Consider the following 15,157-nt stretch of genomic DNA (forward strand, 5'->3'; position numbering starts at 1 on the left):
AACTAAGCCACGCTTAATCTTACGCCCACTTCAGTTCATTAAAATGGATTAAATACACATTGCATATGTCTGGTATGAGTTATTTTCTCACCTGTTGTTAAGTTTAAGACGACCCCTATTGAGGCGGTGTGGTAAATGATGTCTGCCCCCTCATTAAGATAATGCACATTGTTACGGCAATCGTTGCCTCGGTAACCAAACACCAGTTCAAGCACCAGGTCCTGCACAGAGTCAAAAGGGGTGTCTGAGGTCATATCCATGACAACGGCAAAAGTATCTGGCTCTCAGAATGTAAAAGGACAAGCTCAGAGAAACTGTGCTGCAGTTCAATAAAGAGAGGCTAGATCATCTAACCACTGAAAAGTCACACCAGACACTAATGAACATTTAATAGTTTGAACAGACAAGAAAACAGAATGAGCTATTCAAACAAAACTAACACTAAGAAAAGTTTAGTTTAGTATAGTATAGTATAATATAGTATAGTATAGTATAGTATAGCATAGTATACAGTACAGTACAGTACAGTACAGTATAATATAGTATAGTAAAGCATAGTATAGAATAATATAATGACAAAAGGACAAAGAGTACAGAAAAATACAATAGCACTGTAAAGGATAGTACTGTATATAGACTACAGTGCAACAGAAAAATAATGTTTATCATATTACAATACAAGCAGTACAATATAAAGGAAAGAAAGGAAAGGAAAGGAAAGGAAATAGGAAAATGGGACAGGGAAGAAAGGACAGGGAAATAATAAGCAAGTAAAAGTAAGAAAGTAAAGGACAAGATAAGACAGGGCAAAGCTGTTTATCACTGAAAATACCAAATCTAGGAAAAACAGACAAAAAAGCAAAGCAAGAACAGGACAGTATAGGATAGTTTAGAGTACAGGACAGGACTGGACAATAAAAGTACTAGAGAGCACAGCAAGAAAGAGGCAGGATAGTTTAGTGTATTACAATGCAAAAAAAATAAAAATAAAAATAGGACAAGTTTAAATTTTTAAATTTTAGAAATAAATTTGCTAAGAAAAAGAAAGAAAAAGACATTGAAGTATTGTTCAGTGTCCTTCAGTACAGGAAAGACTGAGCAATACAAGACAGGACAAGATAGTAAAGTGCTACAACACAGAAAAGGACAATAAATTATATATAAACAAAAGTAAACAGGATTGGACAGCACAGGAAAAAGGATAAGAATAGTATATAATGGGATAACATATAGGAGGATAGGAATAGGATAGGAAAGGATATGATAGGATAGAATTGGATTGTACAGGGAAAAAAGACAGGACATGACAGGACATGACAGGTCAGAACAGGACAGGACAGGACAGGATAGGATAGGATAGGATAGGATAGGATAGGATAGGATAGGATAGGATAGGATAGGATAGGATAGGATAGGATAGGATTGATTGTACAGGGAAAAAAGACAGGACAGAATAAGGTATGAAAAAAATGGGATAGGATAGTATTGTATTAGATTGTACGGGGGAAAAGACAGGATAGGACAGAATAGGATATGAAAAAAATAGGATAGGATAAGATTAGAATGGATTGGAAAGGGAGGAACAGATAGGATAGGATAGGACAGGACAGAAAAGGATACGAAACAAATTAGTATAGACTAAGATTGGAATAGATTGGACAGGGAAAACCAGATAGGACAGGATGGGATAGGACATGATAGAAAAAAGGACAGAATAGGATAGGATAGGATAGGATAGGATAGGATAGGATAGGATAGGATAGGATAGGATAGGATAGGATTGGATGGGATGGAAAAGTAAAATTTAAAGGGAATGAACGGTTTGATTACATCTTGATCTATTTCACAAAACACACATTTATATTGTTCTTATCTGGAAATTACTTACCTCAATTGGTCTCTTTTTCTTGCCCACATTGTTGGTTTGTAGTTTTTCTGGCATTGGTGGAGCCCTGCTCACTGGGGGTCTGCACCCAAACAAAACACAGCAACTTAATCAGACTTACATCAGTAATCAGGTCAGACAGAGACCAGGTGAAAGGGACACCAGACATCTGGCATGCTTCAGTTTCACTTTAAGATTTCACAGTGGCATCTAACTAGAATTGACTAAAAGGTCAGAACTATATGGGACAGTTTGTAATGTACAAATAATGCTTATGTGAAACATTCAGAAAGCTGAAATAATCTGTATAAATTTGTATAAATTTGTATAAAACAATCTAAGGTATCAGGTGAATTTAGGAATAAAAGATCGGTCTAGTCTTACCTTGAGCCCCTTTACATGCAGCATCAACAAAAAAAAAGAGAAAACATTAGAAGTGTGACAGCTGAGCAGTTCTGTCAAGTGCTCCGGAAAACAAAGCACAGCACAGGGACATTGAGAACGCAAACAAAATACAACAAAATGCATTGAAGTTGTCAGTGACAACAAAATATCATGTTTACTTCAACACAAAATGGCCCATAAAGCTGCTCAAGCAAGGGACCAGCTCTGCACAGCTCAGACAATAGGATAATTTCCTTTCACTTAAAGGAATAGTTCACCCTAAACTATCCACTTTGTTCATCCAAACCTTCTTCCTCATAACACAACAGATGAAGTTCTAGACATAGCATAACTTCTGTGAGGCATTGACCACTCAATAAAAGATAAGGAAGTCTTGGGTTGCCAAGCTATAACAAAAAGACTACATAAAAAGAGGACAAAAGTAGAAGCTAGAAGCAATGCACTGGTGTTAGATAACTCTACTTCATCCCAATGATGTTTGAAATGGGACGAAACTCATTCAGCTATATGTTTTTCTCTGTAAATTTTTTGTTTCTTTTACCTCTTGAGAGGTTTGTTCAAATCGATTGCAAGTGCTCAGAGGACATCACAGGATATTCTTTCAAGTCTTTATTTAGGTTATTAAAGTGTGTGAGATGTAACTTTTATGCAGATCTTATGATTGCAGTCATCTAAGAGGCTGCAAACAGTGTAGAGCAAATGTCTGTTTTAAAATAAAGTAAACTTCAAATTCACCTGGTATGACGTGTAGGAGCTAGAGGGTAGAGGGTAGTGAACACAGTTGCTTTTCTAATGAGTTGGTTATATATATCTGTTGTGTCAGACAAGAAAGACATGCAAAATTTGCAAAGCGGAGTGTCATGAGGTTCATAATTGAAAATTATTCATTCATTTGTCTTCCTTTGGCCTTTATTCATCAGAGGTCACCACAGCTGACTTATCCAGCATATGTTTTACGCAGCTGATGCCCCTCCAGCTGCAAACTAGAACTGGGATAAATCTGTATACATTCATTCACACACATACACTACGGCTAATGTTGTTTATTCAATTTAACTATAGCGAATGTATTTGGACTGTGGGGGTAACTGGAGCACCCGGAGGAAACCAGCCTGATCTTACGAGGAAACGTAAATATTACACGTTTTGTCAGTTTAGTGGCTAATTTATCCGAATTCATACAGTTGTATGAAAATGTATGATTTTAAAAAGGAGGCGTGACACCCAACCTCACCCCTAATTCCAACCGTCATTGGGTGATGAGCAAATCATATTAAATTGTACGAATTAGATCATACAAATTCATACGAATTAGCCACTAAATCAAAAAGTTACGAATTGCCGTGAGATTGCGTTGAGGAAACCCATGACAACACAGGGAGAACAAGTAAACTTCACACAGTAATGCCAACTGACCCAGCCAGAATGCGAACCAGCGACTTTCTTGCTAACCATTTTTCCCAGGTGACAGTGCTAACCACTGAGCCTCCATGTCACCCCAGAATTAAGAATCAGAAAAGTCATGGAAGAAAGCGAAGAGCACGGTAAATATAAGCCTGAAATATTTTCTGGTGTAGTTTTAGGTTTGTGCTACAATCATTCTCAAGGAGCTTCTTTCTTACTTTTGTTTTGTTTGTTGTTTATTTAATGACTTAAATTTACATTGATTATCCCCGCTTCCTACGTCCCTTATTGTTCAACTGTTACATACACGTCGCAATTAAAGGTGTTCCAATACTTTTGTCCATGTAGTGTGTGCTGTATTCACAGTAAAGGAGTTGGATATAACCTGTGTGTGATAATTTCCTTGTGAAAATATGCACTTGCAGTCTGCATAGTATATTAAGGGTTTACAGTATATTTATATAAAAAAAATTGTACATGCAAATACAATACAATTCATAAATAGGGCCCATTAATTGTGCCTAAAGAAGCTTAATAGACTTTTTTATGATGTCAAAAAATACATTTAAGATCTTTTTAAATGCTTGTTTTATTATTTTTTTTTGCTACTTGTTTGATGTTTACTTGATTAGATACTTGATTAATTTAACTGTATAGTGTTATTTAATATTACAGTTAAAGTTTGTTTAGATTTAAATGTATAAAACAGCAACTTCATTAATAATTAATTTAATTATTAATAAAAATATAATTGGATACATGATATCTAAGTTTTAAAAGAGAAGTGCATTTGCCATAAATATTCTATATTAAATATTTATTCTAAATTATTATTAATAATCAATTATTATTATTATTATATACTACATGAAAATTATTATATACTCCAGGATTGGCCAACCCAGCCACCAAATATGAACATTATTAAGCATGTCTGGTGTAAGATGAAGGAGGAGGCATTGAAGATAAATCAAAGAATATTGATGAACTCTGGGAGTCCTGCAAAAACGGTTTCTTTGCCATTCCAGATGACTTTATTATTAAGTTATTAGAGTAATTGAGATGTATGGATGAAGTCTTTCAAGCGCTTGGGAGTCATACACAAAATTCATTATTTTTCCACTGCACCATGACTTTATATTCTATACTGTACATTATGTTAAGTGACAAGACTGTATTTCTAAGCAAAGTCATACCTTGTTGTCCTAATTAAATAATTAAAAATCAAGGCATGATTATATTTTATTCTGCTAAAATAAGAGTAATACCACATGATCAACTAGAATTCAAGTTATTATTTGTTGTTTCTAAAAATTGGATAGGTGACAAGACTTTTCTCAGGCAGCATATTATAATAATAACTAATTACATATTACATTTAATATATTCAACAGCACAAATGTACCCTTATTGCAATAAATAAATAAATAAATAAATAAATAAATAAATAAAAGCAATTATGAGATTAAATATTGGGTGTTTATCATTTGTCAAAAAAAAAAAAAAACTGTTTAACTCTTTTTTTACCAAGGGGTAATGACTGATTTATAAATGAAAGCTTTTCATTGGATGTTTTCATACAGGTCACAAAATTAGAATAATGTGTTTTTAAATCAGACCCATCCTTTAAAATTATCACTGAACGATAATTTTTTACAGAGTTTGATCTATTGTTCCTCACAGAAAGCTGCAGTATGGCCTCCCAAACTTGTATATAATTCATGGGTTATATTTCTCAACACTTTCCAAAAAAGTGAAACTAACTATCCAAATAAACATCCTTTAATTTTCCAAATCACCTGTGCTATGCAGCTTTACAGGAATACTGAAGCCTAAACTACATTATTAAAAATCTCTCCATGTTTTCAATGGAAAAAAGTAAGGTTTGAAAATGATATATTATTTTTTTGGGGTGAACTAATCCTTTAATCATCTTGAGACAGAATGCAGAGAGCAAAGTATGAGCAAAGTTGCCGGCAGCCAAAAGAAGCAGCATTACTCTGTAAATAATTAGAGGTGCAGAGAAATAATAAAGTCACTTCAAAGCAATGACAAAATATCTGCCAGCGAAGCACTTAACATAATGCTGCGCCATCTACTCTTAATTTAAGTCTGAAATCACCTGCTCTTAAAGCCTCTCCAGCTTAAAATAACAGTGAAAACTTAGCGGCAGACGGATTTATGACTCAGAACAGGGGAGGGGGGGTTTATGGATATGATGGCTGTTGCCGTGCGACACAAAGCATGAGAGGGGACGGCACATGAAACTGTTCATTTTCTGAACAAATTACACTTTTCATTGGTCTTCTTACCTGACTACGCCCTGCCTTCACATGGTGAGGGAGAAAGAGAGAGAGAGAGGAGTGGAGTGCAGAGACAGACAGAGGAGTGAGGAAAAGAAAGACATGAGGGCAGCATCACACTCAAAGCCCAGGTCTTCACACTAACTGTTTTTTTTACTACTGTCTATTGTTCAATGGTTAAAGCTGATGTCCTGTGGCAACTTTAAACTGTTAAAAAGCAGTCAATAAACTTTAAACAAAAACAAATCTGAGCTTTGAACTGACAAGTTGCATAATGCATTCACAATGGTAATTTACGGCATGACAATCACAAGCATGTGTAGCAAGTATTGTTAATGGAAGCCTGTATTAAAGAAACTCCTCTTTTTATTTGGAAATAGGTTCATTTTACAACTCCTCTAGAGTTGAACAGTTGAGTTTTACCCTTTTTGTATCTGTTCAGATGATTTCCTGGTCTGGCAGGAGCACTTTTAGCTTAGCTTAGCTTAGAATTAACCATTGAATCGTATTACACCAGTAGCATCTGACCTAAAAGTTTTGATAATTTTCATATTTAAAGCTTCACCTTTTTATAGTTACAGTACATTGTCTACTAAGACTGACAGAAAATGAACAGTTGCTATTTTCTTGGTTCATATGGATAGGAACTATACTCACATTCTGGTATTTCCAAAAAACCATCGTAAGCCAATATTTGTTATATATATATATATATATATATATATATATATATATATAATGATTTATTCTCGGATGAACAAACTTATTTACACTTATTTATAGCAATTTATTTATTTTAGTAGTACATTTCATTACATTATAACCCAATTTTAATTGTAACAGTTTTATTAACTGAATTCTTATAACATTAATCTTTGCCATAATGACAATACACACTTTTTTGTTATAGTTTTATTTTATTATTATATTATATAACTTAAAAATATTTTTTTAAGTAAACTAGATTAATGCCAGCCAAACTAAAAGAAATAAGACTTTCTCAATTAGAAAAAAAAACTAAAAAAAATCCTAGCTCTGTTAAACAGCTCTTGATATGTGTAAAAGAATAAAAATACAATTAGGCTAATAATTTTGCCTTCAAGTGTTCCTACTGCATCCCTAAAATATAAGTGTGAAGTTTAAGATTTCCAGCTGATCCTTCCTTCTTGTCCTTGTGCATTTACAGAACTGTACATTATACTGTACACTGATGTCAGTTCTAACTTACCTTTCGTCTACAGTTGGCTCCTTCTGTTGTAAATGGGGCTTGACCCCCGTCATGGGTCGCATGTTTGTAGATAAGGCTTTGATTACATAGACAATCTCGTTCTCTCTCGTTACATCACTGTCATAGCCTACAAAAAGCAGCAGCACATATGGAGTTTAAATGAACGGTTTTTCATATGACAGATAGCTATCCTTTCAAAATCAAGCAGAGGGTGGAGGACAGTAATAACTGCTCTTTTATACATGATCTTTTTCACCTCCATCATCTTCGCTCTCGATGTCTGACTCTTCGCTGTCACACTGTCTGGCCTCTCTGCAGCTCTCGGTCTCGTGGTTCCAGATCATTAGACAGGTGTCAGAGCCGCCCACCGATGCCAGCAAAGAGTCATCGTGTGACCAGCGCACATTAGTCACATGGGTACTGTGGGCCATGTACCGTTTAAACTTGGCATATTTTCCCTGTTGAAATAATGAACAAATAAACATGTCAATTAGATGAATTGAATCAAATGATCTGACTCAACATTAATGATTCAACTAAACTAAGCTGAATAATGTTGTGTTGTCTACTAAAGTACTATATAGCAGAACTGGGATTTGCCTGAAGTTTGAATACTGTTGTAAGTAAACTACATAATGAGTTAATAAATTACTTCCAAGTAAAATAAATTTAATTATGTAGTTAAATGACAAATGCTTATTATAGTGAACTACATTACAATAATTTAATGCAATTACATTAATTAATTGTGTGAATATCTACACTACATTAATTATTTAGCTCTATTTGTGTTATGATTACCAGCTGGAGTGCCCATGAGTTCCATTAAAGACCTGAAAACATATGCTTACTACTTGCCCGGACTTATATTCCCACATCACATTTCACTGATTATTGCTTCACCTGTTTCCCATTGCTATTTAGGCAGCGCACACATGCAGTATCAATGTCAAGTTTTGATTTTGCTGTGTTTTAGACCTTGTTGCCTGCCCTGAACGGTGCCTGTTCTCCAGTTTCCACTTTGGATTATCGTTACATTTTATTGTTATTGTTAGTGGTGGGCAGAACGAGGCTTCATGAAACGATGAAACAGGTAAAGCAAATGTTTTGAGCCTTTAAAAATTTTTTTTAGTAAGATGAGAGAAAGAGGGAAATAGGATTGGGAAACATAAACTACACTCATTATATAGGAAAAATCTTACACTACATTATACAGGTATGTCAAGGCACTGCTCATTAGGCTATTTGAATTTGCATGTTTTGCTCCCAGCTCTGTAAATAAAAAAGATTCGGCAGATATGCCAAATTCCAAAGCGCTTGTGAAAAGACCTTATATTTTGAATCACCTCAGTCACATGACATGAGTGTTTCTAATCGCGATTTGTAGCAGAAACGTTTTCACTCCTAGATCTCAACATCATGTTAAAACGTTATTCATCCCTAGTTATTATTTGTTGAAGATAAACCCTGCCTGTTTGTCCATGTTACTCTAATAAAGCTGTGTTTGGATCTTCAACTCCGTTGTCAAGTCTCAATTCACAATAATATGAATGTTTGGTAACACTTTATAATAACTACACACTATAAATCATTTATTAGGCATTAGCATCTAGTTAATTCATTATCCGTTAAGCACTAACTCTACATTAATAAATGTTAGTAAGCAGTTCATAACTGCAGCTACAAATGCTCTATTCTTGACTTATAACAACATTTAAAATGTGCTTAATAATTGTATTTTCATACTTAGTAAATGATAAATTTTTCATTACTAAATTAAGTATCGCATTATTTACAAACCAGTTGTATTTAAGAGTAGTTGAGGGTTTTTAGGATCATTCAAAATGAGTTAGTAAATGATTAATAAACTATTGAAATCAACGTTTATATGTCTTATTATTTAGGCATATACTAATAGCCAACTAATATGTTAATAAATGCTTTATTAACTCAACTTCATGCAGTTTTGTGACCTGATCAAAAGTGAGGACTATTTATGTTTATAAATCCCTTCTAAATGACAAATAAAGGCTTAGAATCAAATGAACTATAATCTTTGCAATCTTTTCTAAAATGTAAAATTACTGTAAAGTTTAAACATTGCTGAATAACATGAGTGTCAAAATACAACAAAACTGGATAAAACAACAATATAATAATTAAACAATGTAATAAAATGTAATGCTTAAACTCTACAGTGATTTTATTTTAGATCAGATTGCAAAGATTTATTTTTTATTTGAAGCACAGTTTCATTTGTGTATCTTTAATTGAATAAGAATGAATAATGTTATTTTTCCTGTTTAGAATTTAACTGAGCCTTTATTTGCCATTTATAAAGGATTTATAAAGCATGAATAGTCCTCACTTTAGATTAGGTCACAAAACTAGGTGAAGTTAAGTTAATAAAGCATTTATTAACATACATAGTAACCATTAATATATGCCTGAATAATAAGACATTAAACGTTAATTTCAATAGTTTATTAATTATTTACTAACTCATTCTGAATGATCCTAAAAACCCTCAACTACTTTTATATACAACTGGTTTGTAAATAATGCGATACTTAATTTAGTAATTAAAAATAAATCATTTACTAAGTATGAAAATACAACTATTAAGCACATTTTAAATGTGGTTATAAGTCAAGAATAGAGCATTTGTAGCTGCAGTTATAAACTGCTAACTAACGTTTATTAATGTAGAGTTAATGCTTAACAGATAATAAATTCACTGTTTGATAATGCTTAATAAATGATTTATAGTGTGTAGTTATTATAAAGTGTTACCATCAGGGTCCAAGAGTCCAAAGATGTGCTGCGACACTACTTCATTTTTCATTACACAATTATAATGCTTAGAAATAATGCGATCAGCTACAAATGTTGTATTCTTGACTTGTAAGCACCTATACAATGTGCTTAATAATTGTATTTTCATTCTTAGTTAATGGTTTATTTTTCATTACTAAATTAAGTATCGCATTATTTACAAACCATTTGTGTTTAAAAATAGTGGAGGGTTTTTAGGATCATTCAGAATGAGTTAGTAAATGATTAATAAACTATTGAAATCAACGTTTTTATATCTAATTATTCAGGCATATACTAATAGTTAACTAATGTGTTAATAAATGCTTTATTAACTCAGTTTCATGCAGTTTTGTGACCTAATCTAAAGTAAGGACTATTCATGTTTTATAAATCTCTTATAAATGACATTTAAAGGCTCAATATCAAATGAACAATAATCTTTGCATTCATTCATTCATTCATTCATTTTCTTGTTGGCTTAGTCCCTTTATTAATCTGGGGTGGCCACAGCGGAATGAACCGCCAACTTATCCAGCAAGTTTTTACGCAGCGGATGCCCTTCCAGCCGCAACCCATCTCAGGGAAAATAATCTTTGCAATCTTTTCTAAAAACTTACTGTATAGTTTAAACATTGCCAAATAACAAGAGTGTCAAAATACGACATAAAACTGGATAAAACAACATCAATATAATAATTTAACTATATAATAAGATGCAATGTTTAAACTCTACAGTGTTTTTTTATAAGGTTGCAGATTTATTTTTCATTTGAAGTACAGTTTCATTTGAATAATGTCTTTATTTGTCATTTATAAGGGATTTATAAGGCATGAATAGTCCTAACTTTAGATTAGGACACAAAACTGCATGAAGTTGAGTTAATAAAGCATTTATTAACATACATAGTAACCATTAATTTATGCCTGAATAATAAGACATATAAACTTTGATTTCAATAGTTTATTAATAATTTACTAACTCATTCTGAATGTTCCTAAAACCCTCAACTACTTTTAAATGCAATTGGTTTGTAAATAATGCAATACTTCCTTAAGTAATGAAAAATAAATCATTAACAGAGTATGAAAGTACAGTTATTAAGCACATTTAAAATATGTTCATAAGACAAGAATACAGCATTTGTAGCTGCAGTTATAACCTTCTTAATATTGTTTATTAATGTAGAGTTAATGCTTAACAGAAAATGAATTCACAATTTGCTAATGCTTAGTAAATGATTCATAGTGTGTAGATATTATAAAGTGTTACCAAAAAACCGTATACCTAATTTAAATAAGGTGATCATTTTTGGAAAGGTTGTTAAAAGCATCAGAATAACGTCACTTTACAAAACAAAAACAGTATTTATATCATTCAACACTTTGTAGTTTTTCACAGAAATTATTTATATGTAATCATCTTAGTTATTATTAACAATTTAATAAATAACTTTAATTTAATTGTGTTTTTTTCAGTAACTGTAACACTGTTACAAGATTACATTCAATTTGTACTTAACTTATAGACTACTGTTACATGCAACTATTTACTCCCCAAAAGGTATGTGATTAAAACTTTAAACAGGAGTTTTTAAATATCATGATAATTGCCAATCGTTTTGTGATACCCATAGTCCAAAACAGCACCTTAATGACCTCAATTGCAAAATCAAAATTACTTTTTTGTTGTTTTTTGTTCCACAAACTTACAAAAGAAAGCCAGGAGGAGTGATAGTAATAATTCAAGTTTAAATTAAAAATATTTCTTAACCTTGACTGGATATTTGAAGAGCTTGACATATCCAAGGTCGTCCCCGGTTGCTAACAGCTTCTTATCATAGCTAAGACAGGCAGCGGTTACTTCAGTAACTTCACTGACCACAGGCCAAATTCCCTCACAGGAGCTCCCAAGCACACATGTCCAAGTGCTCCAGTCGATCTTTTCCACCTGAGGAATCAGAACAAAGCAGAGTATCCTCTAGTTAAACCAAAACTGTTTTTTTTTTTGTTTGTTTATTTGTTTGTTTGAAAGTTAGGCATTTCAGATCATTTAATTAGACAGACTATTTTAATTGCAGCTAATAATAATAGTTTCCCGGAATTTAGAACACAAATTTTTAAGCTAAATATAGTGCTCAGCATTTACACACTCACAAATATCTCTTTTAAACTGATATTTTATAACTGTAGGGTGATTTACAATATTATATTTGTGCATAAACAGTGGGTACGAAAAGTATTCAGACCCCCTTACTTTTTTTCATTCTTTGTTATATTGCAGTCATTTGCTAAAATAATTGAAGTAGATTTTTTTTTCTTCATTAATGTACACACAGCAGCACATATTGACAAAAAAACACAGAATTGCATCATGGTCCTAAGTATTCAGACCCTTTGCTGTCACACTCATTTATTTAACTGAGGTGCTGACCATTTCTTCTGATCATCCTTGAGATGGTTCTACACCTTAATTTGAGTCCAGCTATGTTTGATTATACTGATTATGCTTGATCAGGAAAGCCACACACCTGTGTTTATCAACTTGTTAAGCTGTGGTCACACTAGAGTTTGAGACTGCGTCCAAAACTGCCTTCTACTCAGTAGGTACTGCATTTGAATTTAAACGTACTACCCTGCTGTTAGAAAAGTATGTTTTATACAGTATGAATGTGAAAAGTATGAATAGAATTCGGATGAACTACATCCACCATTTTGTCATGGTCTCGTGACCTACCTGCGTCAGTTGTGTCGCTTCTCTCCCATTCATGAATTCTCTTATGGGGCATCATGGGATAGAGCAGCGTGCTGGGGATGGGCACTTCAGAATCTCGCCGGAAGTAGTAAGCCAACAGGGTACTTCTCGCATACAGATTTTTGAGTTCTATGAATTTGGATGTACTATTTGGCTCACATATTGCTTTTAGCGTACTATATAGTATGGAAGTATGCGGTTTCGAACGCAGCCTAACTGTGAAATTCTGCCGTACGGCGCTGCATTAAACAAGATGATTAGACATTTAAAAAAGTGACCGATTGGTCCATTTTTAAAATTTCTGTCCAGAGAGGTCATGTTTTGACCTTCAATTGATCTCACGCAGTCAAGTGATGCAATTTGCAATGCAGCTAACAGCGAACCTTGCATTTGCGGTCTGGCGCATTTGCGTGCATATGAATGGAAATCGATGGGAAACAAGTGCAGTGTAACCACAGCTTTAAGTCAAGACAGATCTAAGGGTCTAAGTCGATCTAAGCCAAAATATTGGTTTATGACCACTTATATTACACATTATGAGTGAATTTTATATAAATATAAGTGAATTTTATATAAAATCATGGTGTACACAACAGTCTTTGGACTTTTTGCATCGCAGATATCAATATTTTACCAATTTATAAAAAATGTATCACTTTCTGGCCATCATATATTAGGCATGGATATATATATATATATATATATATATATATATATATATATATATATATATATATATATATATATATATATATATATATATATATATATACTACTACTACTACTACTACTACTATTGTGATTTTCGAAAGTATTACATCGCTTTGTAAACGTTTATTATTTACATTTGTTGAGCCTCTCCATACAGTCTGATAGAGTGCTTGGACCCGGAAGCTGCTTCACGTGACATCACACTTAACAAGTGGATAAGACCTTACAGCTCACAGTGCATGTCAGAGCATATGAGAATCATGAGTTCAAAGAAACAAATTGTGACAAGGCACAGATCTGGCCAAGGTTCCAAAAATGTTCTGATGCACTCAAGGTTCTTAAGAGCACAGTGGCCATCATAATCCTTAAATGGAAGTCTTTTGGGACTACCAGAACCAACTATCCGGAGAGAAAGGTAATTAAGAACCCAAAGATTATGGGGCTGAGCTCCAGAGAACCAGTTGGGAGATGGGAGAAAATTGTAGAAAGGCAACCATTACTGCAGCCCTCCACCTGTTGGGGCTTTATGGCAGAGTGGCAAGATGGCCCAATTCCAGGTGTAAAAAACTTGTTGCATATTTCCCAAAAAGACTCATGGCTGTATTAAATCCAATGAGTGCTTCTACTAAATACTGAATTAAAATGTCTGAATATTTAAGACCATGTGATATTTCAGCTTTTCTTTTTAATAAATGTCAACAATTCTGTGATTTTTCTGTCAATATGGGCTGCTGTGTGTACATCAATGAGAAGAAAATTAACTTGACTGAACAATTTAAGAGTGTCTGAATACTTTCCATACAAACTATACATTATATTAGTCAATACTGAAGCCAAAACTGGAGCTAATCTAACAAAATAACTTGTGATAAAATTTGTATCCCAAATTTGTTAGGGAAAATTATATATAAAACCTAAAACATGTAATTTCGTTGAAATTTGGTAGTTTGTATTTTTTGCAATAATTTTCATGATTTAAAATATAATATCTTTATAAATGAATAATTATTTTAATCTGTTTTGTTCAAATGCACCACAATTGATTACCTATTTACCCTTAGAAATTGATAAAAGTACACTTTTTCAAAGTGGGGTGTATTCATTTATGCTGATCACTGTACAAAACGTATGCTCCAAAGCTGAAGAATAACTTGAATTGAGTAACACTTTTAATGAAAATGAATTGGCAGCACTCTTTTTAAAATTAAAATCCAACTCATTCCAATAATCACTTTAGCCAAAATGCCTCCCACAAAAGCTGTGCATTTAGCCAAAGGCAGGAAATCAGAAACAGTGAAAGGATTCCAGTTCTTGCTAAACCTCAAGTTATTAAGGTACAACGTTCGTTGTCTGTCCCAATGTACTGATGGCCTTAAGCTCGGCCTAATTCCCCACCTCCAAATTTAGAGACAAGCTAATAAAAAAGTGGGCCATGTTCTTGCCCTTAAGAGTGCCCTTCCCCTCACAGGGTGACCCGCGGTTAGACATTCAGAATGCATACCTCTGTGACTGGAATGCTTTGCTTCTTCCCACGAGGAGCCTCAAAAAATAGCTGTTCCTTTGCTGAAGTGTTGACCTGCAAAAGCTTCCCTAATGCAAAAAAAAACAAAACAGAGGAGAAACACTTAGATGAAACAGAGTTAAGCACTGAG

The 15,157-nt window shown here is 33.3% G+C and overlaps 1 protein-coding gene across 13 annotated transcripts in view; it reads right to left on the reverse strand.

Moving 5' to 3' along the window:
* The window catches only part of eml5 (EMAP like 5), a 247,936-nt gene that overhangs the window by 35,907 nt on the left and 196,872 nt on the right, over positions 1–15,157 (reverse strand). For 5 of the 13 annotated variants that reach the window (XR_015513744.1, XR_015513745.1, XR_015513742.1 and 2 more), the window contains 7 exons: positions 15,007–15,095; positions 11,814–11,990; positions 7,482–7,683; positions 7,226–7,352; positions 6,007–6,021; positions 1,889–1,967; positions 92–221 (listed from right to left, as the gene is read on the reverse strand). Coding sequence is in view for 4 of the 13 variants with exons in the window: in XM_087290989.1 (XP_087147115.1) it covers positions 92–221; positions 1,889–1,967; positions 6,007–6,021; positions 7,226–7,352; positions 7,482–7,683; positions 11,814–11,990; positions 15,007–15,095 (819 nt within the window). In the remaining 9 variants the exon portion in view is untranslated. Of the gene's footprint in view, positions 1–91; positions 222–1,888; positions 1,968–5,866; positions 6,022–7,203; positions 7,353–7,481; positions 7,684–11,813; positions 11,991–15,006; positions 15,096–15,157 lie in introns of those variants that run through there. The other 8 variants (XR_015513746.1, XM_087290991.1, XM_087290990.1 and 5 more) reach the window with 4 other exon arrangements.

The sequence above is a fragment of the Danio rerio genome, chromosome 17, assembly GCF_052040795.2.
Source record: "Danio rerio strain M-AB ecotype USA chromosome 17, GRCz13ab, whole genome shotgun sequence".
Lineage (NCBI taxonomy): Eukaryota > Metazoa > Chordata > Actinopteri > Cypriniformes > Danionidae > Danio > Danio rerio.